At 39.1% G+C, this 16,159-nt stretch overlaps 1 protein-coding gene across 1 annotated transcript in view; it reads right to left on the reverse strand.

Annotated features, from left to right (window-relative positions):
• Positions 1-14,887: 14,887 nt before the first annotated feature.
• Positions 14,888-16,159, reverse strand: part of PTPRQ (protein tyrosine phosphatase receptor type Q) — a 135,379-nt gene continuing 134,107 nt past the window's right edge. Inside the window, exon 54 of the mRNA XM_048501555.1 lies at positions 14,888-15,157. Within this exon, the coding sequence (XP_048357512.1) occupies positions 15,120-15,157 (38 nt within the window). The 3' untranslated portion in view covers positions 14,888-15,119. The remainder of the gene's footprint in view (positions 15,158-16,159) is intronic.

The following is a 16,159-nucleotide window of genomic DNA, read 5'->3' on the forward strand; positions in this document are numbered from 1 at the left end:
TAGAGCTACAATCTAGTTTAGAGCTCCATTAAGATATCACAGTGAGAATGTAGTAAAAGAACACACACAGAGAGAGAGAGAGAGAGAGAGAGAGAGAGAGAGAGAGAGAAAGAGAGAGAGAGAGAGAGAGAGAGATTGTACTGGCTATTGCTGCATATCATATATATATATATTAAATAATTACTTCCACCATATATGGGTAAATTTTCCACAGCTTTGAGAGTCTAGCAAAATATTGTCATATATACAAACAAAAATGAAAAAAAAATCAGTCTGCATCAGATCAGTTCTGATCACTAATTTTTTAAAATTTGTTTTTGAAGGTCTTTTTATATTTTCTAATCTTCTTTTCTGAGACTTTGGCTGTGTTTTTCTAATTATTATTGCTGTTCTTTGAACAGAAATGGACTTTAGTGTTAAGATCGGTTACAATTCCCTCTTGTCTTCATGAGGTGCAAGCTTGCTATCTAAACAGACACTTCTGCTTCAAAACTGTATAGCTGGATTTTATTACCATTCTCACATTGGGTGGTTATGATACATAGTTCTAAGTGTCAGACACTTTCATGCCTGTGTCACGGTCTACAGTGACAAATAGTCACTGCTGCACAAACACAGTTATTCCACTACATTTGGGTGTACATGTATAGATTTCACAGAAAGAGAAAGGACAGCCATTGGCATTGCTACTCAAAAAAAATACTTCCTGTATGATTGAACATCAGTTTAAAATAAAATATTGTAATTAGTGATAGCATACTGTTGAATTTTTTAATTCTTGAGGGATCTAAACCATTTGCATGTAAAACTACAGTATGTAGCCAGTGAGGATAAGGTGAGCATAAATGACACAGGTCTGCGAGGATAAATGATGCATAGGATTGCACTGTAATTCTTTTTTAAAACATGATTTTATTGAAAATTTAAGAAAATACATTAATATCAAGTAATATAACAGGACTGCACTATAACTTTTGTGCTTCTCTTCTTTCAAGACAATTGAGACAGAAGCTGTTTTCATATTTTCCTTTTCATTTCCACATGAAAATGTTCTACATAGTTCTTTTTAAATGAAAGATGAAAATCAGAAAAGAACAGTATGTGTCTCCAAGAGGGCTATGCCACAAACTGACCACTATTGGTATGGGTTTGACTTGATTGTGAATATGACATCACTTCAAGCATATTAAGGTTCAGTTACTCCATGTTTAGAGGAAACTAAGAGACCAGTAACAGCATGCAGCAGTCAGTAGCATTACACAAAAAATAGTGCATCATTCAATGAATCAGTAATAAAGAAATACATTTCTTGTTCAGGCAGTCAGGCTCTTCATAGCATCAATCATTCACACTCAACATGTCTTGAATGAGCATCAGGAACCATTTGTAATGGGTCAAATATGCCAAAAAATTACAATCAGGCAGAAGGATTTTCATTTTTCTTTTGGAAGCTCTCTAGCTTTTCCTGTATATGAGGTCTGGACAACTGAATCTGCATAGATTTGTAATCACCAGTTCTCTTCCCAGTCACGGCAAAACACACTGACATCTTCACTTCCATTTAAAGACTCCAGTGGAAACCTCCAATGTCTCCATTACTGTGGCATACTAATTGCAATTTTGGATGTAGTTTTACAAATATTTGGGTTTTGATTACCTTGAGGATACCTAGAATATAAATATATGGTAGATGATAAGCAATTCATGATAAGAACATTGAAACAAAAATGGGAGAAAGAAGGATTTCTAGACATTGGTAATACTGAAAAATTAATAGACAGTTGGAAAAATATAAAGATTGAGAAATATATGGAGTTAGAAAGAAAAGTGATATTGAAATGGTATAGAACACCAAAACAACTAGCATATATGATAAAAGGACTTAGTTCTAAATGCTGGCACTGTGGAGACCAAGAGGCATATTATAGAATGTGGATAGAATGTGCAAAAGTAAAAAATTTTTGGACAATTGTATTGTTATATATCAAGAAACTGGTGAAGATAAATATTGATTTAAATAATGACTTAATGTTCATGGGTGTAATGGAAGACAGAAGGGTGGACAAACAATATAGTTACATGTATAAAATAATGATCAAAGCAGCCCATGCAACAATAGCCTTGGGCTGGAAAGAAAAGAAAAAATGGACACTTCAGAGATGGTTAGAATATATCTGGGAACAAGTGACACTTGATATTTTCGATATACTAACCAAAAATAAGACGTGGCAAGATAAACAGAATGAAATTTTGAAGATATGGATAATATACGCGGACTGGATGAAAGAAGCTTGAGTCAGCGAAGAAATATGGGAGAAGAGGCTACAGAGAATGAACTTACTGCTGTTTGTGTGACAAAAATATGAAGAAGAAGCAATGAGGGGAGGGAGAAAAGGGGGGAAAGTATTGTTTGAAAATGTATGAAGAAGAAAATTACTATAAACTGTAAAATTCAAATGATACAATAAAAAGTTAAATAATAAAAAAGAGGATACCTAGAATATTTCAGTAGTATTCTTTAATAAAAGGTAGAAATATAATTGCCATCCTGAGGAGGTGATTAGTGTGGAGCTCACAGCAAAACAGTCACATTCCAACACAGGTTTGGGTAAAATGGCTGGCCACATCTTGTTTATTGAATTCAGGCACAAAAGAGATAAGATGCAGATCCTGAAATTGGGAGACCTGCCTGCCAGCCTGATGAATACCTTTCCCCCCGCAGCCAGTGGACTGGGGAAAACCATGGAGAAGCAACTCCTAGGAGTCCACTGGGTGCTGGTCTCTGTGTGGCTATCCCCTTACTACCTGAGGGTATAAGTCATCTGGGCATGTGGCATCATGGCCCTCAATCCTTCAAGGCTCATTTTGGGAGCCCCCAACTGTGGGGAGGAAGGTTTGCAGACAACCTTCCCTCAACAAGCTCTGTTCCAATGAGTGATCTCCCAAAGTGGGGAGGCCCTTGGTCCACCATGGGTAGGTCTGGCATCATTCCCCCCCACCTCTGAAGGCTGTGATGTTAAACACTGGCTTCATTTGCTGGATCCATGTGTGGGTGGATCATATATTGATGAGGTAAGGGTAAGAGTAGGAGATAGTAAGTTTAAAATAAGAGACCGCTGGGGGACGTGCTCAGAAGCTATGGTTTCTTTTTTATTTTGTGCAGAGCAAGCTAAGGCACTGAATTTTTTCTCATTCTCATGAAAAGTGCTGGGGAAAAACTGTGGTCATTGGCTCTGTTATTTTCTTCTTTCTGCGCTTTGCAGTTGGACTTTTATTTGGGCAGTGTCTGCTTTGCTGGTTTTTAGCTCAGACTTTATTTTACCAAATTTTACCTTATTTTACCAAATTTAAAACAGAATTTTAATTTTTCTCCAAACTGTTTTATTTCTAAATTTTGTTCCCTGTTGAGGCCCTTGAAGTCTTTAATTTTATTTTGCGTCCTGGTGAGGCTTTTCAATTTCTCAATTTTGTTTTGCCAACTTTCCCATTCTCTCCTAGGGGAATCTGGGAAAACTTCTGTTTGACTTTGGGTTTGAGTTGCCTTTGGAATCTTTTCCTTTTCCATGTTTCAGTTTTATGGGAATCTCCACTCTGTTGTGCTAGCCTTACCACCTTTGTAGTGGGGTGTCCCGGAGAAGGAAGGGTAGCAGACTTCTCTAGTCCAGGGATTCTAATCTCTGCCTTTGCTTCAGATCTGCACCAGTGATCAGGCACCAATTTGCTGGGGGGGGGGGTCTGGCTGGAGCCTGGAGGAACCTGGGCATCCCTAGTAAGAATCACCTAAGTCTGGGGGAAGGATGAAAGAGTGCACTTTGTTGGGATTTTATTTCTGTGGCCTGAATATATGTATCAAGGAGGACTAAAGTGGACTGTTTATCAAACATGGACATGTCTGCTCTCAAGTCTTGAAGTTTGGCCCAAAGTTTAGCTCGGGTTTCCTCACCTGGTCCACTAACAGGAGAGTTAATATGGGGAGATTCTCTGTGTCCTGAGGGACCACCCTCTGACCACAGAAAGGACTCGGAGCCTTCATAGCATTGACATGGAGGATCAGACCCTGGACCAATTTTAAAGTCCCTTCTGCTCCTCCCCCCTCTGCCATTTCAGTCCTGATTCCCTTCTCACATGGTCCTTTAGCCATGGTGGACTTGTGATCATCTCCATTCCTATGGGAGGAATGAGGCCATGATTGGAGTATGTCATAGTTTGGATTGGTTCAGTGAAATGTCTGCGCTCTGTGTTTCTCTGGGCTGATTTGGCAGTGGCCTTTGGGGTGCCAGATTCCCAGAGGATATCTGCTGCCCTTCTGATCTGATCTGACAAAGCTCACCCCGGGAGAATTACGGGGTCCAGAGGTCCAATGGGTACCTTTGTTTGAGAGCTCAGGCTGGCATACCCCAGTCCTGGTCATAATCATAGACTCCCCCAACAGATGGAATTTTATCAGTGATGGCAGCCAGCAGCTTTTTGTATGTGACATACACAATAGGGTTTTCACCAGCAGCCTGGTGCTCTAGGAAATTCCAGTTTCAGGTAGCTGTGCTGATAGTGAAGAAGTGGTCTTATAAATGTCCTACCACCATGTTCATTGTTAAGGAAAGAAGTCTTTAGATCTCACACACTGTGGCCTAAAAGTGCATCTTGAGCTCACACAGAAAGAAACTGCTTTTATAAAGGGCTTCTAAGAAAAAAACTGGTTTTGTACTAAGTAGCAGAGATGACCTTGGATATGATTTGTATTATATCTCATAGTTGTTAGAACTCCTTGCACAGCTGCTGAGCTGTTCCAAGGCTGCCAAGGTCATCAGAATACTGTATTCCCACTAGGGTGTGTAACTATGGATACAAGCAGTGTAATTTTTATACCGCCGGAGCCCTTCGGGGATCGGGCGGTATAAAAATTGAAACAATAAATAAATAAATAAATAAATAAATAAATAAATAAATTAGGAAAACTGGAGTTGAGTTGGTCTAAGATGGCCTTTCTCATCAGGGAGTCTCCATTTCTACTGCTCACAGTGACTTCCTGAGACTTTTAAAGTTTGCCCTTCTTAACTGGCTTGCAGTTCTTGAAATCATGAAGTTTGCTTATGCTGGGTTTTCTAATTATAGAACAAATAATGCTTTCAAATCACTGTGATGACTATCTCAGTGGGCTCATTCTAAGACTTCCTAACACTATAATAGCCAAGGACTGAGTCCTATGCCAGCAGACAAATCCATACAGCAGTGGCAGCCACATCTTCCATTTACAGCCCAATCCAAAGGGGGTGGTGTGGTGGTGGGGGTGGTGATGGAGTGGCTGGGGATGGAATCATGGTAATGCATCCATGCCATCTACAATGGCATGTCAGGTGGCATGGGAAGGGGTGGAGAGAAATAGAAAAAAACCCAGGTTGCCTGGAAAATCCTATTGGGAAGACCAACTTTCTCCACACTATTTCTTGTTCTCCTTTTCAATTGTCTCCTTTTCAACCCTCTCCATTTATTTCAATTGTATGTTAACAGCTATGTCAATAATTAATTGTTTGCATGTTGCTTCTATGTTGTTTACTATTTAATGTAATTTCCTTCCTTAATTGTTTGCCATAATGAAACATTTGCATGTATGTTGTTTTTATGTCATTCGTTATATATAAGGTAACTAATAAAAACACTTATGTTTTTGTTATGGCAGGACAAGATGCAGGAAGTAATTGGCAACAGGGAGGAGAATGAGGGGGAAGTGTGCAAAACAGTGCAAGGGAGTGGGGGTAAGTCTAGGTGGGCTGGCTATGGGTGGAGGGAAGAGGTCCAGGGCAAAGCTGTGCCCACTGGCAAAACTGTCCCATTCTGGCAATGAAACAAAATTAAAATTGTGCCAAAGTAGATTTGCTTGTTATGGGGAGAGTGGAAAGTGAAAGCATGGCTAGAGGAAATACATCTGTACAAGAAATCTTGCCACAGTGGACATTCGCCTCCATTTTGCAGCAAACATCTTGTGCATAATTGGCCCTAGTTCCTATTTATTCCTCTGATCAGGAAATGGGAAATTGTCCCAGACATCCCTGCAGTGTCAAGGGAGCTCTGGGGGCAATTTCCTGTTGGTTACTGGGAATATAACCCTGAGTCCACTAGGAGAGCTGAACAGTTGGGATATGCTATAAAACGAATAAAAGGTACAATTTTCCCAGATTGGTTGGAGGGCCTGAAGCTGCAGGAAGTTCACCTCAGAAAGATTCGAACTTTGTTATAAACTGCATATTAATATTCTAGGGCTACACTGAAACTCCTGAAGAGAAAGAACAGCTGACTCAGCAAGGTGGAATAGTGCTGCAAGTCCATTAATCTCTAAGAGATTAGAGAAGCCAGAAACACTGAGATCCTGCTGGTCTGCATGAGCACAACAGGCCTGAATTGTCATGTGTTGATTATTGTTTTGCATATTTAATTGTTGTTCTATATGTTACTTTTTATGAAAAAGGAAAGAAAGGACAAATTTAAAGTTGTTTACTATTATTACCACATGCTGGGGATAATCAGGAAAGGAATTGATAATAAAACTGCAAAGATTGTCATGCCCTTATATAAAGATGCGGGTGCTTACCCACGCTACTTGGAGTACTGTAGTTCAGTCTCTGGTCACCAATATCATCTCAAAAGGATATTGGGGAAGAGATAGAAAAAGTGCAGAGAAGGGCAACGAGGATGATTGAGGGACTGGAGCACCTTCCTTTATGAGGAAAGGCTGCAGCCGCTTTGGGACCTCTTTTTTAGTTTGGAGAGGAGGCACGGCCTGAGGGGGGATATGATTGAAGTCTATGTAAAATTATGCATGGGTAGAAAATGTTGACAGAGAGAAATTTTTCTCTCTTTCTCACAATACTAGAACCAGGGGCATTCATTGAAAATGCTGGGGAAGAATGCCACCAAACTAATAAAAGGAAACACCTACGCTGCTAACGTAGGATTGGTGTTTGGAATATGCTGCCACAGGAGGTGGTGATGGCCACTAACCTGGATAGCTTTAAAAGGGGCTTGGACAGATTTATGGAGGAGAAGTCAATTTATGGCTACCAATCTTGATCCTCTTTGATCTGAGATTGCAAATGCCTTAACAGTCCAGGTGCTCGGGAGCAACAGCCGCAGAAGGCCATTGCTTTCACATCCTACATGTGAACTCCCAAAGGCACCTGGTGGGCCACTGCGAGTAGCAGAGAGCTGGACTAGATGGACTCTGGTCTGATCCAGCTGGCTTGTTCTTATGTTCTTATTTTTATGAATCTTAAGTGTCTCAAGGTGGGATCACAGTAACGAAGACGTGAACTCCTTTAGGTCTCAATTGAGAACAATATGCAGAGGCGTATCTAGGGCAAATGTAGCTGATGCAAAATTGGAGTTTTCTGCGCCACGCCCGCCAATGAGTGGCCACCTCTCCCACCAGTGTATGGAGTATGAAGTCAGTGCATGGACCCGGGGAAAGGAGGAGGGGTGTGGCAGTGATTTTCTGTCCCCCAAGTGACTAAATGGCCACAGCCTAGGGACATTTGACCCCATAGGTTCTCCTGGGTGGTATGACCATGACAATATCTCTTCAATATTCCTCTTGGATTTAAAGTTGTGTTACAGGAGTAGCACCAAGAAGAAGGAACAGAGAAGGGTCCTTTCTGCATAGCACAAATAAAACATCTTGAGAACATTAAAAGAAACATTTTGGAAAGAAACTCCTCACAACTTTTTCCCAAAAAATGTCCTCAGGACTTATTATTTCAGCACAACCCAATTTTTTTAGATAACACTAAACCAGTAATCTTCCCCCCCCCCCCCCAAGATGGGTCAAGACATTTCTTGCCTGCTGTGCAGAGAGAAGGAAATGTCTTATTTTTCTTGCCTGACTTCTAGCAGATCTTAGGCTCATTCCGCACATGCAGAATAATGCACTTTCAAACTGCTTTCAGTGCTCTTTGAAGCTGTGCGGAATAGCAAAATCCACTTGCAAACAGTTGTGAAAGTGGTTTGAAAACGCATTATTTTGCGTGTGTGGAAGGGGCCTTACTTTCATTTTTGCCTCTCTTCATGTTTGCTATTTTCTCCTGATTCTTCATTGTGCTCCCCACCATTTGGTGAAAGTTTCCCTCAGAGGTTTCCTCTGCTTGCAGCTCATCTGCCTGCCATTTCCATGTAAAAAGTACATGGATACATTTATTTCGACTACCAGTTCCATGCACATGTTTTTTTTCTTTTGTTTTGTTTTGAGGGAGGTATTTTCAAAGGTATGACAACACGGTATGAGAATCTGAAATATGAACATATTTTGAGCCGTCCCTCAAAAAAGGAAACACAGCAGTCAAAACAAACTTTATTCATGTACTTTTTACATGGAGATGGCAGTTGAATGAGCTGCAAGCAGAGGAAACCTCAGAGGGAAACTTTCACCAATTGGTGGGCAGCATGACAGAAAATCAGAAGCAGGAGAAAATGGCGAGTGCAAGCTACAGCAAAAATGGGAGTGCAGAGCTAGTGGGGATGAAGAGGTGGGAAAAAGAACTTTCCCTGGCAACACTTTTTTTTGTCCAATCGATGTGGACAAAAAAGGCCAAAAAAGCTCTTTTTAAAACATCTGCAAGACATTTTATTTATGCTGTGCATAAAGGACCAAGGAGTGTGGAAGAGTCTGTATCCTTGCCCAGGGTGTACATGTGCATGCACAGCATGCCCCAAACCCTGACAAGTCCTTGTGAATTCATCTTATATTACTTATTAAATTGGATTTTTTAATAGTTGTTCTTGAAGAAAATTGTTTGTAAAAGCAAGTCATGTGAAATATACCGTATATCTTTTCACAGAACTACCTCCGTTTTCTAATACTGTGGGGATCTCATGTGTTACAAAAAGCTAAAGAAATGCCATTACATGTTAACATAAGTATTTAGTTCAGCATAAAGGGAAAGAGTTCAGAGGTGAATGACAAATTTATCCTTCAAAAAAAATCATCAAGACCTTGCTCTCACCTTGAACAGATGTCGCACATCAATCAGTGTCACATTCATACCGACATTTAGAAGAGCAATTAATGGTAATGTCTTTTTAGTGAGAAACTGGCAGCCAACTTTACCAATAAAAGTGTTAGCATTTTATTGCTGTGATTAGAAATGAATATGCAACTGATACCACAGCTCAATTATTAGCCAGAATACAGGAGTAAATATGCTATTGCTGACACCTATAATGTGCCCTGAGAAGGAGCCAAATCAATAGTTCCCAGCTCTACTTAGAGAAATCTGTGCCTTTTCAATAAATTTCATTCTGTGATACTTTCAGGAGAAATCTTTTCCTATACTGTTGCTATTAGTTAAGAAACAGCATGAAGAGAGATGTTAGGCAAATTGATATTGTCACCAAATACCAAGTGATGACATCTCTTGTATGAAGAACTAGATTACACCATGGCACAGTTCCTAAAATTTCGATTTTATGATAACATTGGCCCCTTCTGAAGTCAGATGGGGATCAGCCCGGCCCATGTCCTGCTGCCGCATCTAACTTCGGCCTCCCTTGGTCCCACCCATGTGGTCCTCTTCTATGACATGGGTGGGGTCGAGGGAGGCTGCAGTCAGATGAGGCAGCAGGCCAGGACGATGTGGACCAGACCGATCCTCATCTGACTTCGGCCTCCCTTTGAGCAAAGAACAATGTTAGAATACTTGCAATGTGCACAATATTTCTGAAGATTTCTTTAAGAAATGTTACTGTACTCAAATCCAAAACATGCAGTAATTGTATCAGAAGTAGAATGAAGTTTCTGAAGTCTTTCTTCAAATGGAGAATACGAACCGTGCAGTTAAGCATCAAACACATCCCAGCTAAAACACACTACTTACACCATGGATTATTATGTTAGTTGTGGTTCATATACTGCCTAGCTGAACCAGATTTGTGTCTCCTAAAGCAGGGAATCTTGGAGACCTTGACTAACATTATCACTTGAACTGAAAAAAATGTGTAAACTGAGTGTTTTATTTAATTCTGGAGACTGAGAGATTGTAGTTTAATCACATTTAAAAGTATATTTACCATAACAAATAAAAAGAGTCTGTGAAAGTATGGTAGGGCACCATTTTCTTAGAACAGATGTATTTCTTCAGAAAAAGAAAAATGAAAATACCTGGCATGCAACTGTTGTAAGTTTTGTAGTTAGAAAGGTTTTATAATTTACCAGAGAAAAGCGAGGCAAGATATTTCTACCACCATCCCTTCAGATTACTCAGAAATGTCTGAATCTATTCCAAATTTACAAAAGAAAACAGTATATTTCTCTATATAACTGGCAAAAAACACTTGCTGTCATGTGTGACTGTTATATGAAATATGGTCAATTCAAATATATGTTTGCTGCCTTTGCCTAATAATTGAGCATGACCATACAATATATATTGTAATCTAATATGGAGGTATCATCTATTATAGTTCACAAACCACTGCAAAAGCGAAAAGCCTGCATAGGCAGCTGAAGCTGCTGAATGTGTAAATGCAAGTGTTTATTATTTTTCTCAGCAGGCTCTTTACTTGCAGTATCGTAGTACATTATAACTTGGCATCTTTAACAAAGGAGCTTTAATAAAGCTTTAGTCATAAAACACCAAGGTTACAAAATATTTACATAGCAATTCAAGAATATCAGCCAATCCAAATTCATTTTGGCCCAATTATCCCTATAATTTGGGTGGGATTATTGCAGTTCTTTGCATTTTTGGTGAAGCTTGTTTATCTCTGAATAAAGAGGTACCCATAAGTATCTAAAAACCATGCCAGATACTACTTTGACATTATTAATTATGCAGGGCCTTCTCAATTTGTTATTTATAATTTTTGGACACAACAGTGCAAGAAACTTCTGTTGCATTAATTGTCATAGTAGAGAAGAAATATAAAAGCTAGTGTAAAAATGGGATAAAGTTATGATATGCAAGTAGCTGTGCTAAATCAAATGTATATCAGAATACTAAAGGTAGTTATATATCCCAGGTTTGCAAAATGATTTTAAAAAATGTGGGTTGGGTCAATTGACTTCCTCTACCAAGTTGGACACAAGGATTATTTTATGTTCTTTGATAACAAATCTTGGCAAAAGGTTTTTATTAGAGAAAAAAGTAATTGGATCCCAGTTAGCAGAAGGGAGTAACTGGTTCTGAAATCAGAGCTTGGGCCTGAATAGCAGTTAAAATAGCATAATAAAGATAATATATTACAAACTACAAAGGTGACAAAATAGTATTCTCCACTAACAGGAAGTGATGTAAATCAAACATCACTGTATGTACAATTAATTAATTCATTAATATTAATTCATTAATATTAAACTTGGAAATGTGTGTGATGAGAATTCTTCAAAAGAATGAGGGGAAAGTGCTGTACATGTCCCCATATCATACTGTTCTATCCTAATCAACAATCATCTAAATTGGGTTCCGTTGGACCTCCCACTCAAAAAACTCAAGGACAGAAAGTTGAAACAATACATTAGAGCTCATGGAACACTACAGTGTCTCTTGAAGTGCCATGGCTGCTTATTTGCATACACAGTCCATCTTCCCTTTAAGTTTACCTAATTTATGTTGATATTACCTATGGATCTATGGGTCACTAAAAGAATGCAGGATGCAAAAGAATACAGGAAGACTTCCAGTGCATTTGGGAAATTTCATAAACATAGCCTATGATCAAAACTCCAAAAATGCTTCATTGGTAGGAGATACTGCAATTGTCCAGACTAGAAGTTACATGGAAACTTGAAATAACACACATATGCAAGAGCTACGTGAACTGTTACCAAATGCAATTAAAAAAATATACAATATCTGTAAAGCAATTTGTCAACTACTTGAAAGTATTATGTAAAATAAATGGAGAACACATGTTTAAAATGAACCAGATGAAACAGGAGCTACACAAAACAGCTTGCCAGGGATATGAGCAGATGTGGGCATCACCTCCTGTTCTACATTAAAAAAAGAATTGTTATTCTTTTAGGCTGACAGGTGACATTTACAGTTGGTTGTCCAGACAGGCAATTTTCTCAGTGCCTCCTTGACTGAAACTCATCAAACCCTTTTCCTCACATTGAGGCTAGTTTTTTGTTTCTGCAGAACTTGATTTTATGAAATTTAAACATTTTCTTTAGCATTGCCAACAGTGCCTTCTGCATCAGCTGCATATCTTCTATACAACGCTAGTTTGTTGACGTACGGCCAAAGACATTTTACCAGGTCATGCATGAACACAAATGTCTGCTTTTACAAATGTATTTGTTGTAATAACACTTGTGCAGAGCTTTCTAAAATTTTGAGTTACTGGATGGGCCAGTTTGAGCAGAAAGGTGGTATATGAATCTGGTAAATAATTATGAAATAAGTAACATATTTTACAGCGCTTATTTTCATTAGGCTGTATGTGCATTGGCTGTATCCCAGTTATCAGGGTCATATGCACTGGGCTTAAGTTCCACAATTTCAGATCATTCAGGTGATGCACAGAAACAATGAAAAGAATTACAGTGATTCTCAGGCTGAGGATCAGAACCCACCAAATAGATTGCAACACTTTCCTGGTGGGCTGCAAAGGCAGAAAGGAGGAAGATAAGGGGCAGAGGTAAGCTAGATGAGCCAGCTCTAGGAAGTCTGATAAAAAATTGGATTTGCTTCTACATAGTGTGCAACATGGCCCTGAAATATAGCCTGTTGCCCTGTTTTGCTGTAAATATATGAATGGTAAATATGAAAAAACATAATATCGTTCATTATTAATATGAAATTCCTGTGTTTTAAATTGAGAAAGTATGAATTTATTTTGCAAGTGGGACTGGAAAAGTATAGTGTCCTAGCAACTGGAAGCCTCTCTCCAGCCTTTCTCTGCCAAGTGTAGTCGTGGGTCCCATTTCAAAAGTGTTGGGATTTTGCAAGTGTCCGTCACAACTCAGTTATAAAAGGGTTAACTGTTTGTATGTAAACAAATTGCTGAAGTCACTGTTTGTGACCTAATTTTTTGATTAGCTATTGGTCAGTGAGATAGCCATTGCTTACATGTTAGTGAGCATGTACATTTGAAGTTATAAAGTTAACTCTGTTTCTTTGTTTGAGCAGACATGACACCAGAGAGGAGACACAAGGTAGACAACATCATGTGAGACAGAAGATTGGTAGCAAGATGTAGCCAAACATACAATAATGTAGATGTGTAACAGGAAAGAAAGGATTTCTTATTTTATCTCCATTTGTAAACTCATTTATAAAAAGCAATTGAGAATCTGTCTCTTCTGTCCTGCTCTGCTAATATACATATACACATACATACATACACCCAACAACAAGCATTGCTGTACAGGATATAACACATTATTAAAAGTTTTGTTGTATAATAAAAATGTAAAACTTTATTTCTTTTTTTCAGCATAAGAAAACTAACAGGAATGTGATGAATTATTTTTCATCCTTGAGAACCAAATGCATTACAAAACAGAATGAGAAACTGAATAATTTCTGGTCAACACACATTGCCTAAAGCAAGGGTCCCTGAAAACCTACTGTGTACTGTATATCACTTATCACTACAATGTCAGGGGATGAGTTTTCAGCTGTTCAGGACCATAAGATGGCATTCCAGATCCATAAAACAAAGAATCAAAGCACAAGACAATACATTATAAGGAAATATTATTGTGATAATTCTGCAAGTCATCCACTAAATTCACTATATCTTCCATATTAAGCTGACTCAGTTCAATTGAGGGATGGCTTTCATATACTATCAGCAACAAAAGTACAGCAAATTCATAAACAAAACTATGTACACCTGAGGTATACGAATGTTTCACACCACATTTGGCTCATTTAGGTTTAACTGAAAGGATGTTTTGAATTAAATTGAATATTTGCAGTCAAAGCTTTTCAGTGGAAGATCCATGTTGTTATCCAGAAAAGGCAGTTCATGCTCAGAAGCAGGCTTCCATATTTATCAGCAACATCAACCATAAATTAGATGCCTATCCAAATGAAGAGGTATTTTGCTACTTTCTGTGGTTTGCGTGCTGGGATGCGCATCAAAATATGGATGGAAATGTGCAATTTGAGTGTGTACCTGGATGCTCAACCAGATGGAAGCAATATATTTTCACAATCTGATGCACAGTTCCTAATATGCATGGAAGGTTGCTTCAGTGGCTGAACCATCTTTTATGGCTCCTCTTTGCAATTCTGAAATGCCTTGCTTATGAATAGGTTTATTAAAGTCTGTAATTCTGCATAATTCAGAATAGTGGACACAATCAAGATAAAGCTAGTCGCAACTCAGGGTCACTTCACACTTTTGCCACAGAGTTAAGCATAAGTACACTGAAATCAATGGACTAAAGTCTTCCTTTAGCATGTTCAGTAGTAACCACTATGTTCTTAGAGTCTACATGTACAATGTTTTATGTATACACTTGAGCATGTGAAGTATGGATCAGTAAATGCTCATTTGGAAATACATTTATCACAAAGATCCACTCAAAAGAGAGCCAGGACTGGCCATAATTTCCTTTCATGTGCATATACACTGGGAAATATGCTTTTGCTACAAGGGCTGCTGCTGATCCATCGTTCTTTCCCAGTACCTTCTTAAGTAAATACAACACATGATGTGGTATTTTTACATTTTGTATTTCACTTTCTGATTGATATCATTAGCTGTGAAGGCAGGGGAAAACAGCGTTTGTTATTCTCACATGTTATGTCTTGCCAAATATTACCTTGAAGAAGAAGTGAGAAAGGGGCATGGAGAAGCAGCAGTTCTGGGCCTCTTTTGTAACATGGAATCCCACCCTGACTCCCAATAAAATAAAAGGGACAAAAACAGCACTAAATGTTCAGTGTTCAGTTAATCATATTTTACTATTGATGGATTGTATATGTAAGTAAAATATTAGTAGAATAACTGGTTTCTTCTCCATACAAAAGTATCATTTAATAATTTATAATGTATATGAAGGCACATAAATAAGACATAAACCTTGCACATTGTTTTTAATTAATTGTAAGAAGGGGGTTTGTTTTGGCCTGGAAACATAATTCTGGAAACAAAATAAGGTTTCATTCTTCTTGTAATTACATTGTAGTTTCTTCCCACTCAAGCTCCACATCACCTATGAAAGAAATAGATATGCTAATTGAACCTTTTAATATTGCACTATGTGATAGTTTAACATAAGTTCTACAAACAAAGGAAGAATGATGGGAACTCTCTGAAGCTTTCCATTCTATAAGTACCATTGTGACTCCACATTTAATCTCCGGCCATTTTCGCACAGGTGGATAACAGCGCCCCAGAGACAGTAAAAACACCGTCTCTGGGAGGTGTTCACACAGCTGGTGCTGCTGCATTGCAGCAGTGCCGGCCTCGCTATCCCCAAGCAGTGCAAAGATGTCGCTTTTGAACCTTGCTCCCTGAGCGAGGTTTTTTGAAAGCGGCGTCTTCCACCCGCTGCCATGTGAACAGCAGCAGGTGGAACCCGCCATTTACCCCAAACGGCTCCTTACCTTCTCCTGTCTTCCTGGCCTCCGTCGCTGTAGTTGTTACTCTGGCCATGGAGGCATGTCCTCTGGTCTCCACAGAGCTTCAGAAGACAGGAGAAGGTAAGGAGCTGTTTGGGGACGGCGCAGCCTGTGTGAAGGCTGCGCCATCGGAGCTGCTTCCAGCAGGACCGTCCATGTGAACTGTCCCAGGGGTGCATCGGCATGAACTATGCCAATGCACCCCCGCTTAGCTGGCTGTGCCGAAATGGCCTTTCTGTCCAGTAAATTTGTATTCTGGATTATATGGATTAATGGGAGGAGCATAACATTTAGAGGAGGAAAGGTAGCATGGTATAGCCTGATCTTGTCATACTGTAGAAACCAAACAGGGCCAGTAATTGGAAGGAAGATCTCTAAAAAAGACTCTGCAGAGGAAAGCAGTGACAAACCACCTCAGCTTCTCATTTGCCTGGAAAGTCCCTTGCCAGGATTGCCATAAATCAGCTGCAACTTGACTGCTACACCCATGTAGCAGTGCTTCTTTGTTTCTTCTCTAGATTTATGATTCTAGACAGGATGAACTTAACTAATTGTCATTTTGGGAAGGAAGCAGAAATCATTGACCAAGTGGC

The sequence above is a fragment of the Sphaerodactylus townsendi genome, linkage group LG06 (genome assembly GCF_021028975.2).
Source record: "Sphaerodactylus townsendi isolate TG3544 linkage group LG06, MPM_Stown_v2.3, whole genome shotgun sequence".
Taxonomy (NCBI): domain Eukaryota; kingdom Metazoa; phylum Chordata; class Lepidosauria; order Squamata; family Sphaerodactylidae; genus Sphaerodactylus; species Sphaerodactylus townsendi.